Source organism: Rhinopithecus bieti, unplaced genomic scaffold (genome assembly GCF_001698545.2).
Source record: "Rhinopithecus bieti isolate Rb0 unplaced genomic scaffold, ASM169854v2 scaffold_56246, whole genome shotgun sequence".
Taxonomy (NCBI): Eukaryota; Metazoa; Chordata; class Mammalia; order Primates; family Cercopithecidae; genus Rhinopithecus; species Rhinopithecus bieti.
The window spans coordinates 1,005,172-1,030,961 of NW_016821943.1; the positions used below are offsets into that span (position 1 = coordinate 1,005,172).

Sequence of the window (25,790 nt, forward strand, 5' to 3'; positions counted from 1 at the left end):
CCTGTAGTCCCAGCTACTCAGGAGGCTGAGGCAGGAGAATGGCATGAACCTGGGAGGCGGAGCTTGCAGTGAGCTGAGATCTGGCCAGTGCACTCCAGCTTGGGTGACAGAGCGAGACTCCGTCTCAAAAAATAAATAAATAAATAAATAAATAAATAAATAATATCTAGAGCTGGGGCTGTGGGGATTTTGTTTCCTTTTGTTGATGTTTTGTTTTGCTTTGTTTTTGAGAATACAATTTAGGAGAGGAACTTTGAGAATGTAGTTGAAATCCTCCAATATTTTACTTTTTTTTTTGAAATGGAGTTTCCCTTTGTCGCTCAGGCTGGAGTACAGTGGCGCAGTCTCTGCTCACTGCATCCTCCACCTCCTGGGTTCAAACGATTTTCCTGCCTCAGCCTCCTGAGTAGCTAGGATTACAGGCACCGGCCACCATGTCCAGCTCATTTTTTTTTCTTTTTTTTTTTTTAATTCCTGACCTCAGGTGATCCGCTCACCGCGGCCTCCCAAAGTGCTGGGATCACAGGCGTGAGCCACCGCACCTGGCCTTCAATATTTTACTTTCAGTAGAAATTAGAGTGACTTAGTGTTTGGGCAATATTTTGGGAACTAGGAAGCTTAAGTCCTCATTTAGACCCTAACATTTGTATCTCGGCTTTGAGAACATCTCACTCAGGATTTTTTTTTTAATTGAGATAAAATGTATATGCCATAAAATTCACCATGTTGAAGTATGCAATTCAGTTGTTTTAGGATACTTACACAGTTGTGTGACCATCACTACTATCTAATTTCAGAACATTTTCTTCAACCCAAAAAGAGACCCTCATACTCTTTAGCAGTTACTCCGCCAGCCCCCAGCAACCACTAATATCCAGAACAGGCAACCATCAGGACATTCCCTCTATGGATTTACCTATTCTAGGTATTTCATATAAGTGGGATCATATAAACATGTCTATTGTGTGTAGTGTTTCCTTGTTTCCAAGTTCACTCATGGTAGCATGTATCAGTGTTTTATTCCTTCTTATGGCTAAAGGGGTTTGTTTTTTTCTTTGGAGCTGTCTCTAAGGGGACTGTGTCCCTCACTCTGCTACCTCTTACATTGAGTTTGCAGACAAGAGTAAATGTTGGTAATATCAAACGTATAGTCGCTGAAATTCCCAAGCAGTGTCTCAGATGTTTTTAAAATTTTATTTTGAAACCATTTCAAGCTTATAGAAAAGCTACACAAACAGCACAGAAAGGTCCTGCTGGCCTTTACCTGAGATGCCCATCTGCCTTTAACTGGTTGTCCCAGTGTTATTTACTGCAGAAGGTCCAATCCGGGAGCAAATGCTGTACCCAGGCATTATGTTTCTCTGGTCTCTGCAATCTGGAACGTTCTTCTTTCTTTGGTTTTCATGACCTTGACATTTTGGAAGATTACAGGGCGGTCATTTTGTAGAATGTTTATGATATGGGATTGTCCAGTGCTTCCTCAGGATCAGACCCTGGGCTCACTGCCTAGGTGAGAAACTCCCGGAGTGGTGATGTATGCTGATTCATGTAGTACATAGGGTCCATCTGTCCCGTTGGTGGTGGTGGTACCATTGATCACTTGGTCAAGATGATGTTTGCCAGCTTTTCTGTATACAGAGTTACTTTTGACTAGATAGTGGCTCATGCCTATAGTCCCAACAGAGGCTGAGGCAAGAGGACCACATGAGGCCAGGTGTTTGAGACCAGCCTGGGCAACATAGCAAGACCCCATCTCTACAGAAGGTCCTGCTGGCCTTTTCCTGAGATGCCCATCTGCCTTTAACCAGTTAAACAAAAACATTAAAAATAGAAAATTAACCAGGATTGGTATCAGGTGCCTGTAGTCCCAGCTGCTCCAGAGGCTGAGACAGAATGATTGCTTGAGCCCGAGTTTGAGGCTCCTTATCTCTTAAGGAAAGAAAAGTTACTTTTTGTCCTTTGTAACTAAGTATTTCCTGAAGAGATACTTTGAGACTAAGTAAATATCTTGTACCTCGTCCCACTCATCTTCTAGTTAGATCACTATGATGGTTGCCCAATGATGACTCTTTAAATCCTGTTCTTGCTACTACTGGAAGGAAGAGTTTTCTCTCCATTTATTTAGTTTATGTCTCTGTGGATTCATAGATTCAAATCTGATACTTGATAATCTGTAGGTTTCATTATTTATTTTTATCTTTAACTTTCCTGCATTTGGCCCAAGGGAGGCTCTTCAAGCTGCCTCTCGTCCTTTTTTTTTTTTTTGAGACAGAGTCTCGCTCCATCGTCCGGGCTGGAGTGCAGTGGCCGGATCTCAGCTCACTGCAAACTCCGCCTCCCAGGTTTACACCATTCTCCTGCCTCAGCCTCCCGAGTAGCTGGGACTACAGGTGCCCGCCACCTCGCCCAGCTAGTTTTTTGTATTTTTTAGTAGAGACGGGGTTTCACCATGTTAGCCAGGATGGTCTCCATCTCCTGACCTCGTGATCCGCCCATCTCGGCCTCCCAAAGTGCTGAGATTACAGGCTTGAGCCACCACGCCCAGCCTCATGTCCTTCTTATATGTCCTTTTATTTTATGAGTACTTCTTTGCTTTCTTACAAAATAAGACATGCCAGGCTTGTTTTGTGCTTTGCCTGCTTCACCGTGGAGTCAGACATTTCCCCACAGAGCCCAGCCGTTTTAGTGAAGGCTGGTATTTAGAGACCAAGATCCATGCACTCAGTGTGCCCATTGCTTTGTGGGGTGTCACCACTCCTGGCCCTCTCAATAGACAGTGCTACACACGTGTACATACACCCAGTCACCTCACATATCTATATTTACCTCTATATCTGTGTCTGTATCTGCTGAGACTAGGAATTCCCATCGTTTGCTCCTGTTACACTAGCACTATGTTCTAGCTTCAGTGAGAAACCTGACTCTACTCCCAGCCCTGCCTGGCCACTATCACTGCCCCTTCCAGACTACCCTCCTTGCAGGAGCGAACTTCAAAAAATGTATAACATTAACACTGATTTTAAAATTTTGCAATAAAACCTTATCAAAGAAATTAAAATTAGCCAGGTGTGGTGGGTCACGCCTGTAATCCCAGCACTTTGGGAGGCCAAGGTGGATGGATCACCTGAGGTCAGGAGTTCAAGACCAGCCTGGCCAACATGGTGAAACCCCATCTCTACTAAAAACACAAAAATTAGCCAGGTGTGGTGGCACGCACCTGTAGTCCCTCCCAGTTGCTCAGGAGACTGAGGCAGGAGAATTGCTTGAACCCAGGAGGTGGAGGTTACAGTGAATGGAGATTATACCACTGCACTCCAGCCTGGGTGATAGAGTGAGACTGTCTCAAAAAAAAAAAAAAAAACGCAAATCTTTCCATTTCTTCTTTTAATTGTCTATTTCCTATAAATATTTGAAACAATATGGGGAGAGATACAAGTCCAAGTGTATCTTCCTGGTGAATTGCTTTTAAATTATGTAAGGCTTCTTTCTCATGCATTGTGTCTGATGATAATATTGCTCCACCAGCTTTCTTTTGGTCAGTTGTTGAGTACATCTTTTTCCATCTCTTTGAACCTTTCAGTGTTCTTATGTTCCAGATGTGCCTTGAGTTTGAGACCAGCCTGAACAACATAGCAAGACCTCATCTCTACAAAAAACAATTAAAAATAGAAAATTAGGCAGGATTGGTGTCTGGTGTCTGTAGTCCCAGCTGCTCCAGAGGCTGAGGCAGGATGATTGCTTGAGCCCAGGAGTCTGAGGCTGCAGTGAGTGGAGATTGCACCACTGCACTCTAGTCTGGGCAACAGAGCAAGACTCCCTCTCAAAAAAAAAAAAAAATTAATTATCTTTCTAGAACAGATAGATTAGTTATTGACATTTTAAGTCAGAGCTATTTCAGGTATAATGGTAAAATGCCAAGTAGATTACTGTGTTGTCAAGGATGTAATTTAAGCATTCCCTATTTTATGAGAAAGGGGTTATGTGTTAGATTACAAATGTAATCTGTCTCTTGAATTTCAGGGCACCACCAAAATCAACACTTTCAATTGGTCCAAGGTCCGTAAACTAAGCTTCAAGAGGAAAAGATTTCTTATCAAACTTCATCCAGAGGTTCATGTAAGTATTATTTTAGCTTTTGTTTTGTTTTGTTTTTTTTGAGACAGAGTTTCGCTCTTATTGCCCAGGCTGGAGTGCAATGGCATGATCTCGGCTCACCGCAACCTCCGCCTCCCGGGTTCAAGTGATTCTCCTGCCTTAACCTCCAAGTAGCTGAAATTACAGGCATGTACCACCACACCTGGCTAGTTTTGTATTTTTAGTAGAGACAGGGTTTCTCCATGTTGGACAGGCTGGTCTTGAACTCCTGACCTCAGGTGATCCACCCGCCTTGGCCTCCCAAAGTGCTGGGATTACAGGCGTGAACCACCACGCCCAGCCTATTTTGACCATTTTTTAACTCATAATTTATTCTGCTAAAACATGAACTACTTTGTAAATCATTTCAGCATAATGCACATAAGAACTCAAGGACAGGATTCGGGACTTAGGTCTGGAGGGGCTGAGGGCAGTCTGCCTAGCTGGTCTCACACTTACCTCCCCCAGGAACCTTGTCACTCACATGTTGCTGGCTGAAAACCCCAGGGTTTCACGTTCAATGGGTCTGGGATGAACCCAAGAAGGTACACATCTGACAAGCTCCCAGGGGCTGCTGAGAACCATGGTTATTGCAGCCTCTTTGTCCTCTAGGTGATGAAGCTGAAGAACAAAGTGTTCAAAATGATCTGAAGCCCCACAGCAATTGAGAGCTTCAGAATGAATTGAGGAGTGCCCCAGTGTTCTCTTGTGTCCTTCATTCAGAAATTGATCTTTGAATAGCTCTAACTGGAGAAGCATTGATTATCAGGAAGTAAATATTCCTTTCTTTACTGACTGCTCATTAATAAAGTAATAATTACATGTGAATTTACTGAAATGAGTAAAAATGGAAAAAATAAATGCCTGTGCAGTGTATTTGGTAAAACCCAGTACTTCCAGTTATTCAAAGATGTTCCAATTGCTGCATTTCCGTTGTACAAAAGGAGTTAGAAAATAAAAAGATTTGCCAAGCTACCGTGGGGTTTGAAGCTTAAGAGATAGCCATGCCTGCGTCAGCCCAGACACATTTTGGGTTATGGGAGATTTAGAGCCCTTGGGCCAGTCAGAAGAAAAGTTCTGCCTTTGCCTTTACAAGGCACTTGAGTGGTGGGGCTTTTGTCACTCACTGGGTTCACGTGTGATATGTAAGTGTGTTTGCTTTTGGTAGAGGGCTTGAAAGTGGCTTTAATTGGTGTACAAATATCTCTTCTGTGGATGAAAGGAAAGTAGAAGGAATGCCAGACACGCATACAAAACACAAGTAAAAGCTGTTTTACTCTGTGACTAAAAAAACAATGTGTCTTGCAGTTATTCTGAGATGACAGGGAAAGTTCACCAAAGCAGCTATTAACTTGAATAGGGCGGTAAGTGGAAGCCGGAACTGTTTGTATCTGCATTTAGCAAAGTCGCACTTGACTTCCTGAGCACTTTTTTAAAGACTAAATGTTAGATTCGAAGTGTTACAGTCTTTGTGGAAGGTAACCGGGTAACATACACCAGCAGGTTCGAAGATGTGCAGCCTTTGAGCTCAGAGTTCCGTTTCTAGGAATGTATCCTGAGGAATAACTGAGAGTGAATGCAGTTTCTTCAGGACGATATTTGTGGGCCTGAAAACTGCATGTCCTGAACATCTAAAACATTCTAGATTTTAAAAATATATACCATGTAGAAACAATTCAGTAATAACATATAAATATGTCAACTGGCATGAAAAATGCCATCCTTTGCTAGGTGGGAAAAGTGTTTACAAAGATATAATTCAGAATGTTGATAGTTGTGTGATTGTGGGTGACTTAATTTTTCTGCTATTTCTACTGTGAATATAAATACTGTTTCTCTTTTCTTAATTAAGCAAATGGAACCAGAAGACTTTGTATACAATTTTTAGAAAATCCTTCCTGGGCTGGGTGCAGTAGTGCACACCTGTAATCCCAGTACTTTGGGAGGCTGAGGTGGGCTGATCGCTTGGGCTCAGGAGTTCAAGACCAGCCTGGCCAACATGACAAAACCCTTTTTCTACAAAAAATACAAAAATCATCTGGGCCTGGTGTCATGTACCTGTAGTCCCTACTGAGGGGTCGGAGGGGAGCGACTGAGGTGGGAGAATTGTTTGAGCCTGGGAGGTTGAAGTTGCAGTGAGCCAAGATCACGCCATTGCACTCCAGCCTGGGCGCAGAGCAAGATCCTGTCTCAAAAAAAATCCTTACTACTTTTTAATTTTGGAATTGCCTATTGTGTGATCTGCTTCCTAAATGTACTTTCTCTTGTCCAATACTTCATTCTTGAATTAATTAACCTTTATGTTTTGTTTCTAGGGACCTTACCAGGACACATTAGAATTTTTGTTGGGTAGTAGAGATGAATGTAAGAACTTCTGGAAGATATGTGTGGAGTATCACACCTTTTTTAGACTTTTGGACCAACCTAAGCCAAAAGCGAAAGCCGTCTTCTTCAGCCGGGGCTCCTCCTTCAGATACAGGTAGGGGCCATGCCATGACTTGCATGGGCCCCTCACTGGTTTGTAAAGCTGAGAAAATAGGTAATTCTTAGTCAAGAAAGAAATGTTATAAAATATTTCAGAGAATTACACACAAAGTGGAGGTATTGTGAAAGAATAACTAGAGGAAGCATATGAAATAAAATAGTGGAAAAAAATAGGCTTAATTAAAACTTTGCTTACAAATTCAGTTACGCTTACTGCAAAGTATAACTTTAAAATATATATGTGGGCCAGGCCCGGTGGCTCACACCTGTAGTCCCAGCACTTTGGAAGGCCAAAGCAGGTGGATCATTTGAGGTCAGGAACTCGAGATCAACCTGGCCAACATGGTGAAACCCCATCTCTACTAAAAGTACAAAAATTAGCTGGATGTGTTGGCGGGCACCTGTAGTCCCAGCTACTCGGGAGGCTGAGGCATGAGAATCACTTAAACCCAGGAGGCAGAGATCTCGCCACTACACTCCACCCTGGCCAATAGAGCAAGACTCAGTCTTAAAAAATAAAATATAGGCTAGGTGCAGTGGCTCACGCCTGTAATCCCAGCACTTGGGAGGCCGAGGCGGGCGGATCACGAGGTCGGAAGATCAAAACCAGCCTGGCTAACACGGTGAAACCCCGTCTCTACTAAAAATACAAAAAAAAAAAAGAAATTAGCCGGGCGTGGTGGTGGGCGCCTGTAGTCCCAGCTACTTGGGAGGCTGAGGCAGGAGAATGGCGTGAACCTGGGAGGCAGAGCTTGCAGTGAGCCGAGATTGCACCACTGCTCTCCAGCCTTTTTTTTTTTTAATAGAAAACAAATTTAAAAATAAAATATATATGTGTATATTTATGAGAGAGGATAAGTAAATCTTTTCTTTTGTCTTTTACTCTGTAAAATTAATGCTGACTTACTGTTCTTTATTTAAAATCTGAATCTTTATTCACAGTGGAAGAACTCAGAAGCAACTAGTAGATTATTTCAAAGACAGTGGAATGAAGAGAATTCCATATGAAAGGTAAGCTCTGGCCTTTATGATGTAAAGTGTGTGCTTTTAAAATTAATATTTAAATATATATATATGGAGAGAGAGAGAGTGAGAAGAGTGACTGAGTCTTGCTCTGTCACCTAAGCTGAAGTACAGTGGCACAATCACAGCTCACTGCAGCTTCAGACTCCTGGGCTCAAGCAATCCTCCTACCTCAGCCTCCCGAATAGCTGGGACTATAGGCACACACCACCATCCCCTGGCTAGTTTGTTTTTTTGGCTTTTTTTCTGTAGAGACAGGATCTTGCTGTGTTGCCCAGGCTGGTCTCAAACATGTGGGCTCAAGTAATCCTTCAACCTCAGCCTCCCAAAGTGCTGGGATTATAGGTGTAAGCCACCATGCCCAGCCTATTTTAAATATTAATCTTTACTTGACTAAAAGTCACTTCAAATACATGAACATGTATTTTTACAGGAGTTCAGTTTCAATGTTTTAAAGAAAGTGGATATGTAATTTTTTTTTCTTTTGAGACAGAGTCTCACTCTGTCACCCAGGCTGGAGTGCGGTGGTGCGATCTCGGCTCACTGCAAGCTCCGCCTCCCAGGTTCATGCCATTCTTCTGCCTCAGCCTCCCGAGTAGCTGGGACTACAGGCACCCGCCACCACGCCTGGCAAATTTTTTGTACTTTTAGTAGAGATGGGGTTTCACCTTGTTAGCCAGGATGGTTTCGATCTCCTGACCTCATGATCCGCCAAGCTCAGCCTCCCAAAGTGCTGGGATTACAGGCATGAGCCATCGCGCCCGGCCTGTAATGTTTTTATATAGACATTGTATACACAGAGATATTTTTCATTTCTCTTCTGTATGGCTTAGCTTATATGTATTTTTTACATAGTATAGTAATTTTTTTTTTTTTTTATTCTGAGATGGAGTCTTGCTCTGTCGCCCAGGCTGGTGGAGTGCAGCGGTGTGATCTCAGCTCACTGCAAGCTCCACCTCCCAGGTTCACACCATTCTCCTGCCTCAGCCTCCCGAGTAGCTGGGACTACAGGCGCCTACCACCACACCCAGCTAATTTTTTGTATTTTTAATAGAGACAGATTTTCATAGTGTTAGCCAGGATGGTCTTGATCTCCTAACCTCATGATCCACCCACCTCAGCCTCCCAAAGTGCTGGGATTACAGGCGTGAGCCACCGCACCCGGCCTATAGTAAACTTTTAATCTGAACATTCTTGTTGTTTCTCTGCATGTGGAATTTTTTCCTTTAGTGTGAGTGTGTAATCTTACCTCTCTTGGGACCTCTGTTTTTTATTTGAATTCTTATTTTCCATTATCCTGCCCCTTTCTAGTTAGATACCTCTTAGCTACATTTTCATGGGAGGTTTTCTTCATGGATGCAGTACATGCTTGCTGCTTTAAAAACAGGCGCTGAGTAGGGGAGGGTTTGGTTTCTCACAGCTTGTTCTCTGTTTTGCAGAAGGCACAGCAAGACTCACATGTCCATTCGTGCTCTGACTGCAGACCTACCAAAACAGGTTAGTGTTTTCTGGTTAAAAATGTAGACAATAGGCCGGGCGCGGTGGCTCAAGCCTGTAATCCCAGCACTTTGGGAGGCCGAGACGGGCGGATCACGAGGTCAGCAGATCGAGACCATCCTGGCTAACACGGTGAAACCCCTTCTCTACTAAAATACAAAAAACTAACCGGGCGAGGTGGCGGGCGCCTGTAGTCCCAGCTACTCCGGAGGCTGAGGCAGGAGAATGGTGTAAACCCGGGAGGCGGAGCTTGCAGTGAGCTGAGATCCAGCCACTGCACTCCAGCCTGGGCGACAGAGCCAGACTCCGTCTCAAAAAAAAAAAAAATGTAGACAATAGTAGTTACCTGTACTCTTTTGGAAAATAATCTGTCATTGTAACAAGAGTCTTAAAATTAATGATATTATTTAATTCAGCAATTCTAATTCTGGGACTCTGTTTTCGGAAAGGAGTCCTATATAGAAAACCAGCAGGGCAGTGGCTCATGCCTGTAATCCCAGCACCTTGGGAGGCCAAGGCAGGAGGATTGCTTAAGTCCAGGAATTCGAGACCAGCCTGGGCAACATGACGAAATCTTGTCTCTACAAAAAATACAAAAATTAGCCGAGCACGATGGTGGCTCACGGGTAGTCTCAGCTACTCAGGGAACTGAGGTGGAAGAATGGCTTGAACCCAGGAATTCGGGGCTACAGTAAGCCAAGATAGTGCCACTACACTCCAGCCTGGATGACAGAGCAAGATCTCATCTCAAAAAAGAGAGAGAGAAAGCCTGTATGTTGAGATGTGCATTGTAATGTTGTTTATAATACACTACAAAATCCTGACAACTCTAATCTGTGCCAGATGACTTACTAACTACGTTTTTAGCTGTATTCACTTAGTAGGATTTTTTGTTAACCACTAAAAACGTGGCTTAAAAAAGAGTATGTGGTAACATGGGGAAATTCTTGCTGTTATGTTACAAATGAAAAGCAGGAAACAAATTTATATCTCTATGTCTTTGTCATGATTGTGACTATATCAAAACAAAGATACACCAACTCACACAGACACTTCACACAAAAACATTTGACAAGAATGTCCCAGAATGTGACAACAGCTGTTCCATGCCACTGTGATGGGACATCAGTGACCTTCTCATGTTTCAGGTCTACTTCACTACAATTCCTTCCCATTTTTATGGTGGCATGTTAACTTCCACGTGCAAGCATATTTTTACGTTGCATCTTGCTTGTTTTGTTTTGTTTTGTTTTCCCAGACAGAGTCTTACTCTCTTGCCCAGGCTGGAGTTCAGTGGCATGATCTAGGTTCACTGAAACCTCTGCCTCCTGGGTTCAAGTGATTCTCGTTCCTTAGCCTCCCAAGTAGCTGTGATTACAGGCACACACCACCATGCCTGACTGATTTTTTTTTTTTTTTTTTTTTGAGATGGAGTCTTGCTCTGTCGCCCAGGCTGGAGTGCAGTAGTGGCGCAATCTCGGCTCACTGCAAGCTCTGCTCCCCGAGTTCACACCATTCACCTGCCTCAGCCTCCCGAGTAGCTGGGACTACAGGCGCCCGCCACCAAGCCCGGCTAATTTTTTTGTGTTTTTAGTAGAGACGCAGTTTCACTGTGTTAGCCAGGATGGTCTCGATTTCCTGACCTCATGAGCTGCCCTCCTCAGCCTCCCAAAGTGCTGGGATTACAGGCATCTCCCAAAGTACTGCGCCTGGCCGCCTGACTGATTCTTGTGTTTTTTAGTAGAGATGTGGTTTCACCATGTTGGCGAGGCTGGTCTCGAACTCCTGGCCTCAAGTGATACACCTGCCTTGGCCTCCCAAAGTGCTGGGAATATAGGCAGGAGCCACCGTGCCCAGTCAGAATCTTGCTATTTTTATATTACGTATCATAAGTTTTTCTTCATGGTGCTACAATTTCGTATTTATAACCTTTATCTCTGTTCAATGTTAATTTTTAATGGTTTAGTCATTTATGCTGTCATAGCACTTCAGAAGCTACACTTGCATCTCATTATATTCAAAGTTATGTGAACTGGGCACAGTGGCTCACACCCTTATTCCCAGCTACTTGAGAGGTGAGGCTGGAGAATTGCTTGAAGCCAGGAGTTCAAGACCAGCCTGGACAACATTGTAAGACCCATCTATCTGAAGATTTTTTTTAATTAGTCAGGAGTAGTGGCACCAACTATAGTCCCAGCTACTTGGGAGGCTGAGGTATGAGGATCACTTGAGCCCAGGAGTTCAAGGCTGCAGTGAGCCACAGTGATACCACTGCACTCCAGACTAGGCAACAGGGTGAGAATGTCTCAAAATAAAAAGCTCATGGTGTCCCAGTTTTTTTTCATGGGTACATGAAAATCTTCTTAAACTCTTTTAGATATATTTCCTCTTTAGAAATTTCTTGTTATCAGGAGGCTGAGACAGGAGAATGGCATGAACCTGGGAGGCAGAGCTTGCAGTGAGCCGAGACCGCACCACTGCCCTCCAGCCTGGGCGACAAAGCAAGACTCCGTCTCAAAAACAAAATATAAGAAAAAAAAAATATAAAATTTCTTGTTATTTAATATTGAAATGAAAAGGAAAATGTATTTTTAATTTTCCTTTAGCGCATAATAGTTTTGATTTTTTTCTTTTTTTGTTATTGTTTGTGTGTGGGGGACGGCAGTGTTATCTACTTTCCCTATCGTTTAGTGTGCATGATTACAGCTCACTCGACCTCCCAGGCTCCGGTGATCCTTCCACCTCAGCCTCCCAAGTAGCTGAGACTACGGGTGCATGCCACCACACCCAGCTAATTTTGTATTTTTTTTGTAGAGGCAGGGTCTCACCATGTTGCCTGGGCTCAAACTCCTGGGCTCAAGTGATCCTTCTGCTTCAGCCTCCCAAATGTTGGGATTACAGGCATGAGCCACCATACCCAACCACAAAGTTAGAGTTTTTTTTTCTTTTTTCTTGAGATGGAGTCTCGCTCTGTCACCCAGTCTGGAGTGTAGTGGGGCGATCTCAGTTCATTGCAGCCTCCACCTCCCGGGTTCAAGTGATTCTCCTGCCTCAGCTTCCCAAGTGGCTGGGACTACAGCTGCATGCCACCACACCTGGCTGATTTTTTGTATTTTTGGGGGAGATGGGGTTTCACCGTGTTAGCCAGGATGGTCTTGATCTCCTGAACTCGTGATCCACCTGACTCGGCCTCCCAAAGTGCTGGGATTACAGGCGTGAGCCACCGTGCCCGGCCTTCGAAAGAATTTAGTGTCACAATAAGAATCATCTAAAAGTTACCTTTAAGAATGGGTGCAGTGACTCAACGTCTGTAATACCAGCACTTTGGGAGGCTGAGACGGGCAGATCACCTGAGGTCAAGAGTTCGAGACCAGTTTGGCCAACATGGTGAAACCCTGGGTTTAATAAAGTACAAAAATTAATGAGGCATGGTGGTAGGCACCTATAATCCCAGCTACTCGGGAGGCTGAGGCAGGAGAATTGCTTGAACCTTGGAGGTGGAGGTTGCAGTGAGCCGAGATGGCACATTGCACTCCAGCCTGAGCGACAAGAGTGAAACTTCATCTCAAAAATAAATAAATAAATAAAATCTTTACGCTTTCAATTATCTTCCATTCCATTTTAAAAGCCACACGAGAATATTGAATATGGTTGAATAATTGAGACGTGATATGATCAGCATTTGAAAATAGGTTAATCTTACGGACTGTGACCTACTATTTTGTTTCTGAAAGCCTAGTAACTAAGCCTTCTGCAGTTACATTTGCACCTTTTGCATATGGTAACACATGCCTGTGTGCATTACCTGGGTGGTAACACGTGCATGTGTGCATTGCCTGTGTACATATTGCACAAAAAGTTACTCAGTTGTGTTTGGTTATATTTTGGTCTGACCACGCTCTTAACGATGTGGCATGTGTATATATAGTAAGGGATGTTCTCGAAGCGTGACTGCATCCCGTGATAGCCCATGAGGAGGGACACTTAGTGAGTAGAGGGGGCTCAGCCGTGTCCCTGTGTGTGGAACCATGAGGGGAGGATGTGTTAGGGCGCCCATGGAGTGGTGGGTGATGCAACATAGCCACTTGACATCTAGTCCTGGCCCCTCAGTATTTCCTCATCCTGCTTGGGAGCTGCTTCTCCCTCAGACTTGCAGCCACTCCAGTGCTTTTGCAAGGCCCCAAGGCTCTTGGGCCACTCTCATTGGCGAAGGGCATCCTAGGCAGTGACCCTCAACCTTCTGTTACGTGTGTGAGTGGATTGGTGTGTGTCCTAACTCCCTGGTGATGATAATCTCTGACAGATGAGTGCACATTGCTGTAGAACTTGGACTTGTTACTTACCTGTCAGTACTGTGGTTTAGGGTTCTGTTGGCTGAGTGGATTGGCTCACTCCCTCTCCTGCTGTATTTTACCCCTCAACAAAACTATGAATCTCCTGGTAACGGGATTCCAGGGAGACATGGACCACATGTCATTAGGTTCTGCAAGATGGAGGTTTTCTTGGCTGGGTATGGTGGCATGTACCTGTAATCCCAGCATGTTGGAAGGCCAAGATGGGTGGATCACTTGAGGCCAAGAGTTTGAGCTATGATGGCACCACTGCACTCCACCCTGGGCAACAGAGCAACACCCTGTCTCTAATAAAAATTAAAAATTGTAATTTAATTTAAAAAACTTTTCTTTATTGTGGATATTTCATGTCGTAAGAGAAAAAATGGAATTGTAAGGGTTTGTAAACAGATGATCCTGGGTTGATTTGCAATGCTACTTGCACAAATCTTCAGTTCTACAAGGGAAAGTCTGGTGAATTGCCCATTTTCATGAAAACTGTGATAGAAATGTGTGGATGCCCTAAGTTAGGCCAGGTGGCTTTGCAACTTCTAGTGGTAATTTGTAATTTTATATCCTTTTTTTCTTTTCTGAATTTGGATCCCCAGAGCGTCTTGTTCCCCGAGGGATTGAGGACTCCTGCCTCCCCATCTTCAGCGAATGCCTCCTTTTACTCGCTCGCTCCCTCCACTCTGGTGCCCCCTGGCCTGCCAGAGTTCAAGGACAGCAGCAGCTCCCTCACAGAGCCCCAGGTTTCCTACGTCAAGAGTCCAGCTGCAGAGAGGAGCAGTGGAGCAGTGGCTGGAGGCCCTGACACACCATCGGCCCAGCCCGTCGGGCCCCCCGCACTCCAGCCTGGTCCAGGTGTCGGGTTTTGTCATGTTGTGAGCAGCTGTGGTTCTGTCTGTGCTGGGGGGCAGAGTTTCGGTGCCTTAGACCTAGACACAGGGAGGGCCGGGAGGGAGCTCAGAGCTGCTTGTAAAAATGACAATGGTGGGGATGACTTTACCACAGGCTCATTTCCTTCCAGTGGGGAGCACCGGTGTGACCGGCAGTGCCATGGGGGGGCCCCTGCTTTCACATTGACAAATGCCCAGCTGCAGGTGTCTGAGGAGTTCATAGACGATGACCCAGCAGACATCTCTTTCTTTGCTGGAGGCTCTGAGGCATTTTCTTTTCCTTATGGCTCTGTAGTCCCACAGGAACCTCAGGCCTCTGCCCAGCCTCTGGTGGCCCCTCCTTTGTGTGAGCTTCCAGGGTCTGCTCAGTCCAGCCCAGACAGGTACTCCACTGAGGCAGTAGACATGAACACAGAAGATGATTTTGCATTTGAGGAAGAAAGTGACTTCAGTGGGAGCGCACACCCCTCAGACACCTCGGAGCTGTTTGAGGTGAAGGCGCAAGCCAGCCGGATGCAGCGCCTGCTGGGTCCCTCTGAGACCAGCTCACTGAGGAACAGCCAGTCTGAAAACAGCTCCCTCAATAACATGCTGCTGCGTGGTGGGCTGTCTGTGCACACATGCAGCTCAGCCAATCAATCTGAGGCCAGCTCCATGGTCAACTTCCCAGCCTACTCAGTCCGCTCCGAGTCCAGCTCGGCCTTCCAGTTCTCTGACATCATCGACCAGTTAGAGCAGCTCAGCTACCCGCCCACGACGGCCGAGGACTCCAGCAGCACAGAGTCAGACTCGTGGGACTCTGAAACCGAGGCCCCCCTAGACATAAGCCTTTTCTTCAGCAACCCTTTTGCACAGACAAGTGGAGAAAGAGTCCCTTTTGATTTACAGAACAATTTAAAGAATTTGACTCCAGGAGAGCAAATAGATAAAAACCCATCTTGACCACTCTGGGTTGCTTTACAAGGCAGCCCACTCACCCACACTGTGTAGTTTAGAGCTCAGAATTGTTTGGTTTAAACATAGAAAGTGACTTTCATTTCATGGCTACATATTCAATTTTTTAAAAATTTCCTGATTTATTATACTTCTTTGAATGTCAGAAAATTTGACCTCCAGCCAGTCCTCCTAGAGAGCCAATAAATTGGTCTTTATACCTTATGTTTTTTGGCATATGCTTTGATTCAAGTAAAAACTGGTGCTATACATTTTGAATGTTACACAGTTCTGTTAATGTTGATCTTCAATAGAATATGTGTGTTGCACTATTGACGCTGCTTTTCAAGATGAGCCCTGCTGCCTATAATTAACTAGGACACAGGTTTTGTCTCAATTGTCCAGCCACTGTGCTACTCAGAACCTTAAGTATGCCTCTACAGCCCTAACCCTGGGAAAGATGGACATAGGCCATGGCCTCCTATGTGCTGTGATCAAACTCCTGGGACTCTGAGACCGTAAAGGACCCTGTAGACCTTAGCCTTTTCTTCAGCAACCCTTTTGCACAGACAAGTGGAGAAAAAGGGGTTCCACTGGGAGTCGGGGGGGACAGTCATCCACTGCATTGGGATTGGGAGTGAGGGGGTGCCTGGAACTATCCCAGTGCCAAAGGTACCATGTCATTTTTTTTTTAATTTTTTTTTTAAAGGTGTCAAAGGGCCACTGCCTCATTATTGACTTGAGACCCAGAAATAGTGCTGTATGTAGATAGTGGTCTTGGAGAGGCATTGGTTTAAAATGGACTTATGTAAGTGTGAGCTGTTTTCTTTTCTTCAGCTTAATTGGGAATATAGAAGATATATGGTTGCAAAAAAAGCAGAACCAGACACACCATGGGCATCATTCTGTCCCAGGACAGTGGGAAGGGTCCCAAGGGCAGGTGGGCTGAGGTGGCCCTGCCCACCCATCCAGCATACCTGTACACACCAGGTGCCATGGGCCCTGCTGGGTACCACATGGAGAGCTTCTCAGTCTAAACCACCGTGAAAGTCAAGGCTGATGTTCGTGGCACAGAGTGGATAGGTCCATCCAGGGACGTCATGGGGAAACCACTGCCATGCAGCTCAGCACCGACAAGCGCCGGGCTCAGGCCAGCCCTGGACGACACTGTTGAGTGTGTCAAGTCCACAGTTTGGAGTTTTTGTTGTTTTTACTTTCTGATCTTACCTAGTAGTGCAATACCACATTTAACGTTTAATTCTCTTCCCAGAATGTCTTGTGGAAACTTCACATTTCATTCCTGTTCACATTGTGAGATCTCTGATCTCTGATGTTTTGCCTGGATGGATTTACTGTGATTGATTGCACAGGGACCACATGGCTCAGGTGTCGGAGCCATCGAGGGCATCTTGCAAGGGCTGGTTTTCCTTTTCTCATCAGTGTTGGCTGGATGCCCGCAGGGGTTTTGTGGCTAACCACATCAGGCAGTTTCCTGTTTTTGTAGCTTTGTTATACCTAAACCACAGTCTCATCATTTTGCTTATGCAGCTAGAACTTTCAGTCTGTCTAGTTGTTACTCATTCTGTCCCTGGTAATTTAGACCTGCCGTCTTAGTGCTTTAGGGCCATTGGGCACAACTTTCTACATTGGCAAATCCCTGCGACAATGTTGTGACAGAAGCGCAGCAGTGAACCTGAGGTCAGGACAGGACTGTTTGGGAGGTTCTGCTTTTCTTACTGTCTCACCAAAGATAAACCTTGTGTTTGTGTGGTGGGGAGAAATGAGCATAGATTACGTTTAAAACGTTTTCCTAAGCCTTCGTATTCATATGGCAGCTGATGGTTCCTCTCTCCTTCATCAGTGTTGCCTGACGACTGTCCTTGCTGATGCTGGGAACTAACAAAGTTGTCTTTTTGTTTTTAAGGGAACCCACCCTGGCGTCTGGATGGCAGGTTAGGTTTGGGTGGTTTTGAGCTAGCACTGCTGTGGGGCAGGGGTGGCTGCTCCCTGGTGAAGCTAATGCTGTGGAAGCCGGAATGTTCCTTCCTAAGGAGTGGCATCGTGCCCCCGCCCCCCGGCAGAGGTGTCTCATCACTCCCTCGTGTGCGAGATTCTGAATAAACTTTGTTCTCAGGCATCTTCTACTAGGCCTCCTGTAGAATAGATCCTGTTGGTTTTGGTTTGTGTTAATGGAACCTCACTTTCTAGAGATAATTTTTTAGTTTTTTATTTAGGAAGTTTTCAAAATATACAAAGCAGGAATATCACCTCAAATTCAGTGTTACCCACACTTGACCATGCTTGCTCCAGCTGTGCCTTTCTTCTTTCCTTGGGTATTTTGTTGCTCTAAAGTATTTTATTATTACTTTTTTAGAGACAGGGTCTCACTCCTGTCACCCAGGCTGGAGTATGATGACGCAGTCACATCTCACTGCAGCCTCAACCTCCTGGGCTCAAGCCATCCTCCCACCTCAGCCTCAGAGTAGCTGGGACTACAAGCACTCACCACTGCACCCAGCTCATTTTTAAAAAACTTTTGTGGAGACAGATTCTCTCCATGTTGCCCAGGATGGTCTTGAATTCCTGGGCCCAAGCAGTCCTCCTGTCTCAGCCTCCTGAAGTGCTAGAATTGCAGGCATGAGCCTGAGTGGGGGAAAAAAAAAATCAATCAAGGCTTTCTTCCGAGTTACTGCTCGCAGCCCTCCTACCCCTTTCTCTTTTGAGTGGGTTGTAATGTCCACCCAGAGGGGGCTTTAGAACCATAAGGAAGACATTTCCCAGTACAGATTCTGTCTTTCCACGTGTAACAGTTAGTGAGGCACTGACGTTGCTCTTTTCCACCTTAACAAGACAGTTTACAGTGGTTAAATAGCAAAACATGGCCGGGCGCGGTGGCTCAAGCCTGTAATCCCAGCACTTTGGGAGGCCGAGGCGGGTGGATCACGAGGTCAGGAGATCGAGACCATCCTGGCTAACACGGTGAAACCCCGTCTTTACTAAAAAATACAAAAAACTAGCCGGGCGAGGTGGCGGGCGCCTGTCGTCCCAGCTACTCGGGAGGCTGAGGCAGGAGAACGGCGTGAACCCGGGAGGCGGAGCTTGCAGTGAGCTGAGATCTGGCCACTGCACTCCAGCCCGGGTGACAGAGCGAGACTCCGTCTCAAAAAAAAAAAAAAAAAAGTAGCAAAACACCGAGAGCAGTTCAGCCTGAGGCCGTAGTGCCCTGTGGCAGCACTGGGCCCTGCTTTTCTTTCTGCTTTGTGCTGTGTGGCTCTTCTTCAAGCCAGTGTTGGGTAATGCACAGCCTGAGAGGTGTGGCCTGATAAACCCTGAAATTGAAAAAAGTATGCAGATTTGACCCAACACTCCTGGAAGTATCTGGATACAGCTCACTGAGAGTGTGGAGGTGAAAGTGCCTGCAAAATGTTGACAGTTCTCTCTCAATCTATTGATCTCAGTTACATCCAGAACCTTAAAGCTGCACGGTTGTCATGCTCCGCCTGCAGTCTCAGGCAGGGCGCATCAGGGGCTGCACTGGTAGCTCCCAGTCACCGTCATAGCCAGGTGTGTCCACTCAGAGGGGGCGCGATCCTGCAGCAATCCCCTCCAATGAGAGGCCACCAGCAGACAGCGCCTGTTGTACCCGTGAAGTCCACCATTAATTATGTACTCTGCTTTAGGTAGAATATTTATTTTTATTAGCTGTCAAATGGTTTTTGTATTTGTTTCCAAAAGTCCAGGTACTTTATGTAGGCCAATGGATAAATATTTCAAGTCTAACAGTAGCACAGTTATATGTTAATACAACTGACTACATGAAAAATATGTAACAGCATATGCTATGTAATTTTTCAGATCACTAGGTATTGATATGTGCCTTTTTTATATTACCAAGAGATTCTCTAAATATGGAATTAGATTAGGATTCTCTGCTCCAGTTAACACACATTTTTAAATTAGTACTGATGATTGAGGGACGGACAATAGCACACCAAAAAGAGTTTAGTATGAAAAACTTAAACCTGTTGGTTAAGTCATTCCCATTATTGTCATTTTGCTGAGGGTGACTTGGTCCTTTTGAATTGCTTTGGTGTACGGGTATATTCTGATTTTTCATGCAAACTCCTTGGCCATTCCACCTCTCTGAGGGGTAATTGTAGCGCTTCACATGTGCTGTGGTTGTGATCACACGGAGACATATATAGCATGTGTGTTCCTAGCTGTTGTGTGTTTATGTGACATTTGATGCCAATACATATGTCTTGAAGGTACGCTTGTTCCCTCCCAGCTCGTGGAATATCAAAAACATTCATTGCTGGAAAAATTATTTCATAGACAAAAATGTTAATGTTCTCTTGCGGACTTAGAGTTGAAAATATTTATATAGATTTGGTTCTAAAGTCCACAGAATCATATCTGCTGTGGTCTCCCTTTGGTGCTCATCTGGGGGCCACGTGTATGGAACATTTTGTCACAGGCGGCTGGAATGTGGGCAGATGCTGTTAGCCTCCCTCTCCGCTGGTGGTCCATGCCTGACGTGTCCCCTAGTTCAAGGAGGCACCATCTTTTGCATGAAAACAATTGCGTTCCCCTAGGAAATGAAGAAAAAATGAGCTGGAATTTCCTTATACATTTGAACTTGTTCCTTTTTTAAAGAGACATTTTGTTGTCTGCTTTGTGGTACTTATAAAATTTGTTTTCCGTTGAAATTGCCATTTATAAATTTGCAGATCTGTACTAATTTAGAATTTTTTAATTGTTCAATAAAATAAGGAAATATTTACTGTGAATTTTAAATGGGCTTTTAGCTTTCTTTCCCTCTACTTCTAGTTTTGATTTATATAAGTTAAAGATTATTTTACGTATTAATCCCTGAAGCAGCTGCATGTTTTTGTAACAGTGTCACTGACATCTTCATAGCCTTCTGAGCAACAAACAGGCAGCAGGCACCATGACTCTTGTGCAGATGGTCTTATTTTACTATGGATGGTGATGTCTGTGGAAGGCCAGCGGGGAAAGGTACCTTGCTTCTTCTCGGTCTTAGCTCTGCCAGTGCTTCCTGGTCTCACCTGGTGTGGCCCGCACAGCGGAGCTGGGTGTCGGGGAGGACGTGCCGTGCAGGCCGCAGCACACCCCACGGGGCAGGCCTGGTGTCCTTGCGCTCTTACCGTTCACAGAACAGATGTTGTTGGCTTCTTAATTCTGAAAATGAGGTTATTATTGCCTGTTTTTCTCCGCAGTCAGCCAAAACCCACCCTGTAAATTACAGGGGAGAACGTGAACAAGAGACCTCTGCCCCAGAGTGCGGCGGCTCTGCAGGTTCTGGTCAAGGCTTTATTCCACTCTGAGCTTGAGTTTCCCATTCAGCCAACACGAGTTTCTGCGGCCTCCGTGGAGTGTCCACGCCTCTGTAGCCCCACACGCGCCTGAGGGGGCGGGGGCTTTGGACACTGCCTTCTGCTTTTGAGCCCTTTGAGGATAGGCTGCTCACTTACCCTTTTGGGACCTTAGAGCAGCACAGAGCTGCAGCCACTGATGTCAGGCGCCTCTGGGAAGGTGGTGGTGCCTCCCCGGGGCTCTAAGGCATCTGCTGCCCAGTGGGCAGGGTGGCCAGCGAGCACCTGAGGCCAGGAAGGGAGGCACCCGGCGGTAAGCCTTTCCTGGAGCTCAGAATTGTACCTGCCACACCAGAGCAGAGGGGCTGTGGCGGCAGCATGTTCTAGAAAGGCACTTTTCAGAACAAACTCATGGGTCTCCTCAGAGCCCGCGGATGGATAGTTACTTCCCACTTAGAGGAGAGAGGAATGAGTCCCAGGGGCCTCACTTAGCCCCTGATATTATGCCGGCCCCCCTCCCTAACCATCACCCTCCTGGTCCTTGGGCCACCCCTGCCCAGCACCCACTGCCTAAGGATGAAGTGGGAGGCACCTGGGTGCATAAATCCTGATTTCAAGAAACTGCTCAAAAGCATTTCTGTATTAGGTCTATAAGTTGACTGATTTAGATGGTAAAAACCATGTGGCCCTTATGTTCTTGAAATATGTTAATTCAGATTATATTTCTTTCCTAATCCTAATAACCACCACCCTTTATTCAGTTTACTTTAATAGTTTGTTTTCAGGACCTTGCCTCCATTGTTCCAATAAAAAGATTCATAAGTCAGAGCATGCTTCTCAAAGTTCTGGACACAATGTATTAGAACAAAAACATAGAGGCTGTGGAGCACCTTCACATATTCAAGAGGAGACCGTACACCTGGCAGACAGCAGATCGGGACAAATGGCCCAAAGCACAACTTGCTGTTATAGGTTAGAACACCTGCTTTTCTTAGGAAGGAAAAAGTCTCGTTTATTTAGAGCAAAACAGGAAAGAAACAGATTATTGGGAGCACTTTCACTTTGTGTGTTGATACAGCTCTCTGCACCATGTGAGAGCAGCAGCGGTGGTTCCACTGTGTGCTGCCTGCCAAGCCGTGGCCCAAGGCTTTGTGTGTCAGCTCGTTAAAACCCCAAATGGCCCTTTGGAAAGCTGTGCCACGCATCACATCTTCACATCCTGTCCTGTAGGCAGTGGTGCCGGGGAGGGAGGTGAACTAAATGCACAGTAAAAGATGAACCAATACCTGGACCCCTCGCCATTGACCATTTTTCTATCTCCCACTTGTATTCTTTGAGCCAGATTTTGTGTGAAAGTGACTCATGACATCCTCTTCCAATAGTGAAGCCAGAAATAATTTTGGGCTAACTCATCAGGTTCATGTTTACTTGGATCCCTTGGGCAGTTCCGCATTTTCCTTTTCTTCTGGAGTTAACAATTCATTCATCGAGCCTCAGTTTCCTGGACCTCCTCTGAAGTTAACCTTCAACTTGACCTTGAATTTTGCCAACAAGAGCGGATTCTTCCTCCACTAATAGGCAAATATTTTCAAGAATCATTTGTTAGAGTTTTAAAGAGGAAAGTTGAAAAGAATGAAATAAAACTAAGTTTACCTTTTCTCTAAATGTGATATTTCTCTTTCATCACCTAGTTACATGAATAAAACAGTGTCTTGAAGGAAAAGTGAAGGTAAGCACAAAAGTTTAACATTGTGATTTTTAAATGACATTTCAGAAATCATGTGTTGAAGATTGAGAAAATTCTAGAAGTAAAGAAACTGCCACAAAGAAAATCACCTGCCAGACCTGGCGCAGTGGCTCCTGGCTGTAATCCCAGCAGTTTGGGAGGCGAAGGACGGCGGATCACAAGGTTAGGAGTTCAAGACTGGCTTGGCCAATATAGTGAAACCCCGTCTCTACTAAAAATACCAAAAAAAAAAAAAAAAAAATTAGCTAGGCATGGTGGCAGACACTTGTAATCCCAGCTATTCGGGAGGCTGAGGCAGGAGAATCACTTGAACCCAGGAGACGGAGGTTGGAGTGAGCTGAGATCGTGCCAGTACACTCCAGCCTGGGTGACAGCCTGGGTAAAGTTAGTTTTATTTATTTTTTCCGTCTCAAAAAAAAAAAAGAAAATCATCTGCCAGAGATGCTCACTGCCGACCGTCTGAAATAACAGTTTTAAATTTTATGTCTTTTGGCCAGGAATCAGAACACTTTGGGAGGCCAAGGTGGGAGGATCATTTTAGCCCAGGGAGGGAGTCAGGAGTTCAAGACCAGTCTGAGCAACATAGCAAGACCCCATCTCTACAAAAAAACTAAAATATTAGCTGGGCACAGTGATGTGTGCCTGTGATTCCAGCTACTTGGAAGGCTGAGGTGGGAGGATCGAGCCCTGGAGGTCAAGGCAAAGCTGCAGTGAGCCATGATTGTGCCACTGCACTCCAGCCTGGGCAACAGTGCAAGACCCTGTCTCAAAAAAAAAAAAAAAAAGACCAGGCACAGTGGCTCACGCCTGAAGTTCCAGCACTTTGGGAGGCTGAGGTGGGCGGATCACTAGGTCAGGAGTTCAAGACCAGCCTGGCCGACATGGTGAAACCCCGCCTCTACTAAAAATACAAAAATTAGCTGGGCGTGGTGTTATGCGCTTGTAATCCCAGCTACTCAGGAGGCTGAGGCAAGAGAATCACATGAACCCAGGAGACAGAGGCTGCAGTGAGCTGAGATTGTGCCACTGCAACTCCAGTCCAGCCTGGGAGACAGCAAGACTCAGTCTCAAAAAAAGAAAAGAAAAAGCTGGGCATGGTGGCTCACACCTGTAATCCCAGCACTTGGGGAGGCTGGGGTGGGCCAATCACTTGAGGCCAGGAGTTTGAGACCACCATGACAAAAACTCTCTCTACTAAAAATACAATAACAATTAGCCAGGCACAGTGGCGCATGCCTGTAATCCCAGTTACTTGGGAGGCCAAGGCCTGAGAATCATTTGAATCCAGGAAGCAGAGGTTGTAGTAAGCTGAGATTGTGCCACTGCACTCCAGCCTGGGCAACAGAGCAAGACTGTCTAAAGAAAAATAAGTAAATATGTATCTTTTGAAGATGATCAGACCTTGTTATTTGCTGGAGTGTGGTGGCCTGATGACGGCTCACTGCAGCCTTGACTTCCCGGGCTCAGGCATTTCTCCCACGTCCACCTCCTGAGTAGCTGGGACTGCAGGTGTGCGCACCACCACGCCTGGCTAAATTTTTGATAATTTTATTAATTTTTTTTGTTTTTGTAGAGATTGGGTTTCACCATGTTACCAAGGCTGGTCTCAAACTCCTGGGCTCAAGTAATCCACCCGCTTTGGCTTCCCGAAGTGCTGAGATTACAGGCATGAGCCACCACCCCCGGCCAGTTGGCAGCTTTGAGAATAATTCAGATGTTAATTCTCTTCCCAAAGTGCAGTCTAGGCAATGAAGCCCGAGGGTGAACAGCCAGTGGACAGTTTGTGATCCATCCCAGCAAAAGTGTAGAGCTCAGTAAAACCTAACTACTGTTTGTATCTCTCAATTTTAAGTCTCTTAATGCTGACAACTGAAGTCTTGTCTACGGGTAAAGAAATCAGTCCTCCTTGAGGATATCGTGGGATAGCTGGGCCTTATCTTTGTGTGTAGTAGGTGTGTCCTCCTATGAGTTGTGTATGATATGAATTTTATAGAAGGGACTCTTGTAACTCAGAACAAGACTGATTCTTACTGGCTGTTTTTCAGTAGAGGACCTCGGATTTAGAGTTTGTTTTTTACAGATACCTAAGATTAATTCTTTACCATGTCAGGTGAAACTAAACATATTCCGTGGCACCTAAAACTTGATATTTAGCATTTTAAACTTCTCTGCCTTTTTTTCTTTTCTGAGACATAGTCTCACTCTGTTTCCCAGGCTGGAGTGCAGTGGTACGATCTTGGCTCACTGTACCCTCCACCTCCCAAGTTCAAGCGATTCTCCCACCTCAGCCTCCAGAGTAGCTGGAATTGCAGGCATGCACCACCACACCCGGCTAATTTTTGTATTTTAGTAGAGAGGGGCTTCACCATGCTGGCCAGGCTTCTCTCGAACTTCTGACCTCACGTGATTCACCTGCCTCAGCCTCCCAAAGTGCTGGGATTACAGGCGTGAGCCACCCCGCCCAGCGACATCTGATTTTAACCCTGCATTCTGATGTGCATTGTCAGTGTCAAAAAGATTTTCTAAGACGGAGGAGCACTATGGCCAAGTGTCCTTTTATGATATCCACAGAATTCAAAATAGCAGAGCCTGAAAGACACTAACTTTATCCTATCATATGTCACTGTGGAAAGCACCCTTCAGAGCCATGGTCCCACACTTGTTTTCTTACTGTGGAGTACATCTGTGTTGGTGACTTCAGCTGAACGTGTTCCCCAGGGATAAATGCAACAGCCCATACAAAATCAGACATGAGGACACAGGTCCAACAACTTCGTGTGTAAATGAAGTTACACATTCATCATCAGTTGCTTGTAAAAAAAAAAAAAAAAAAAGGAGTCTCCTCAGATTTATTGACTTCATCATGTAGGATCTGTATCTGTGTTTGTGTAATTTGAAGTAGGCTTGATTTATAAGGTTTGCTATAGCTAACATTTAAAGAAATGTTTAAACTAGGCACAGTGGTACACGCCTGTAGTCCCAGCTACACAGAAGGCTAAGGCAAGAGGACTGTTTGAGGCCAGGAGTTCAAGTTCAGTTTGGACTGCATAAGATCCCATCTATTTAAACAAAAGAAAAAGGAAAAGGGTCTGGGCACAGTGGCTCACATCTGTAATCCCAGCACTTTGGGAGGCCAAGGCAAGTGGATCACCTGAAGTCAGGAGTTCGAGACCAGCCTAGCCAACATGGTGAAACCCCATCTCTACTAAAAATACAAAAACTAGCTGGGAGGCCGGGCGCAGTGGCTCAAGCCTGTTATCCCAGCACTTTGGGAGGCCGAGACGGGCGGATCACGAGGTCAGGAGATGGAGACCATCCTGGCTAACACAGTGAAACCCCCGTCTCTACTAAAAAATACAAAAAACTAGCCGGGCGAGGTGGCGGTCGCCTGTAGTCCCAGCTACTC

The 25,790-nt window shown here is 45.3% G+C and overlaps 1 protein-coding gene across 1 annotated transcript in view; it reads left to right on the forward strand.

The window, feature by feature from the left end:
- FARP2 (FERM, ARH/RhoGEF and pleckstrin domain protein 2) overlaps positions 1-25,790 on the forward strand; it is a 117,324-nt gene that overhangs the window by 77,696 nt on the left and 13,838 nt on the right. The window contains exons 9-13 of the mRNA XM_017860655.1: positions 4,021-4,116; positions 6,450-6,613; positions 7,561-7,629; positions 9,081-9,138; positions 14,078-14,333. Of these exons, the coding sequence (XP_017716144.1) occupies positions 4,021-4,116; positions 6,450-6,613; positions 7,561-7,629; positions 9,081-9,138; positions 14,078-14,333 (643 nt within the window). The remainder of the gene's footprint in view (positions 1-4,020; positions 4,117-6,449; positions 6,614-7,560; positions 7,630-9,080; positions 9,139-14,077; positions 14,334-25,790) is intronic.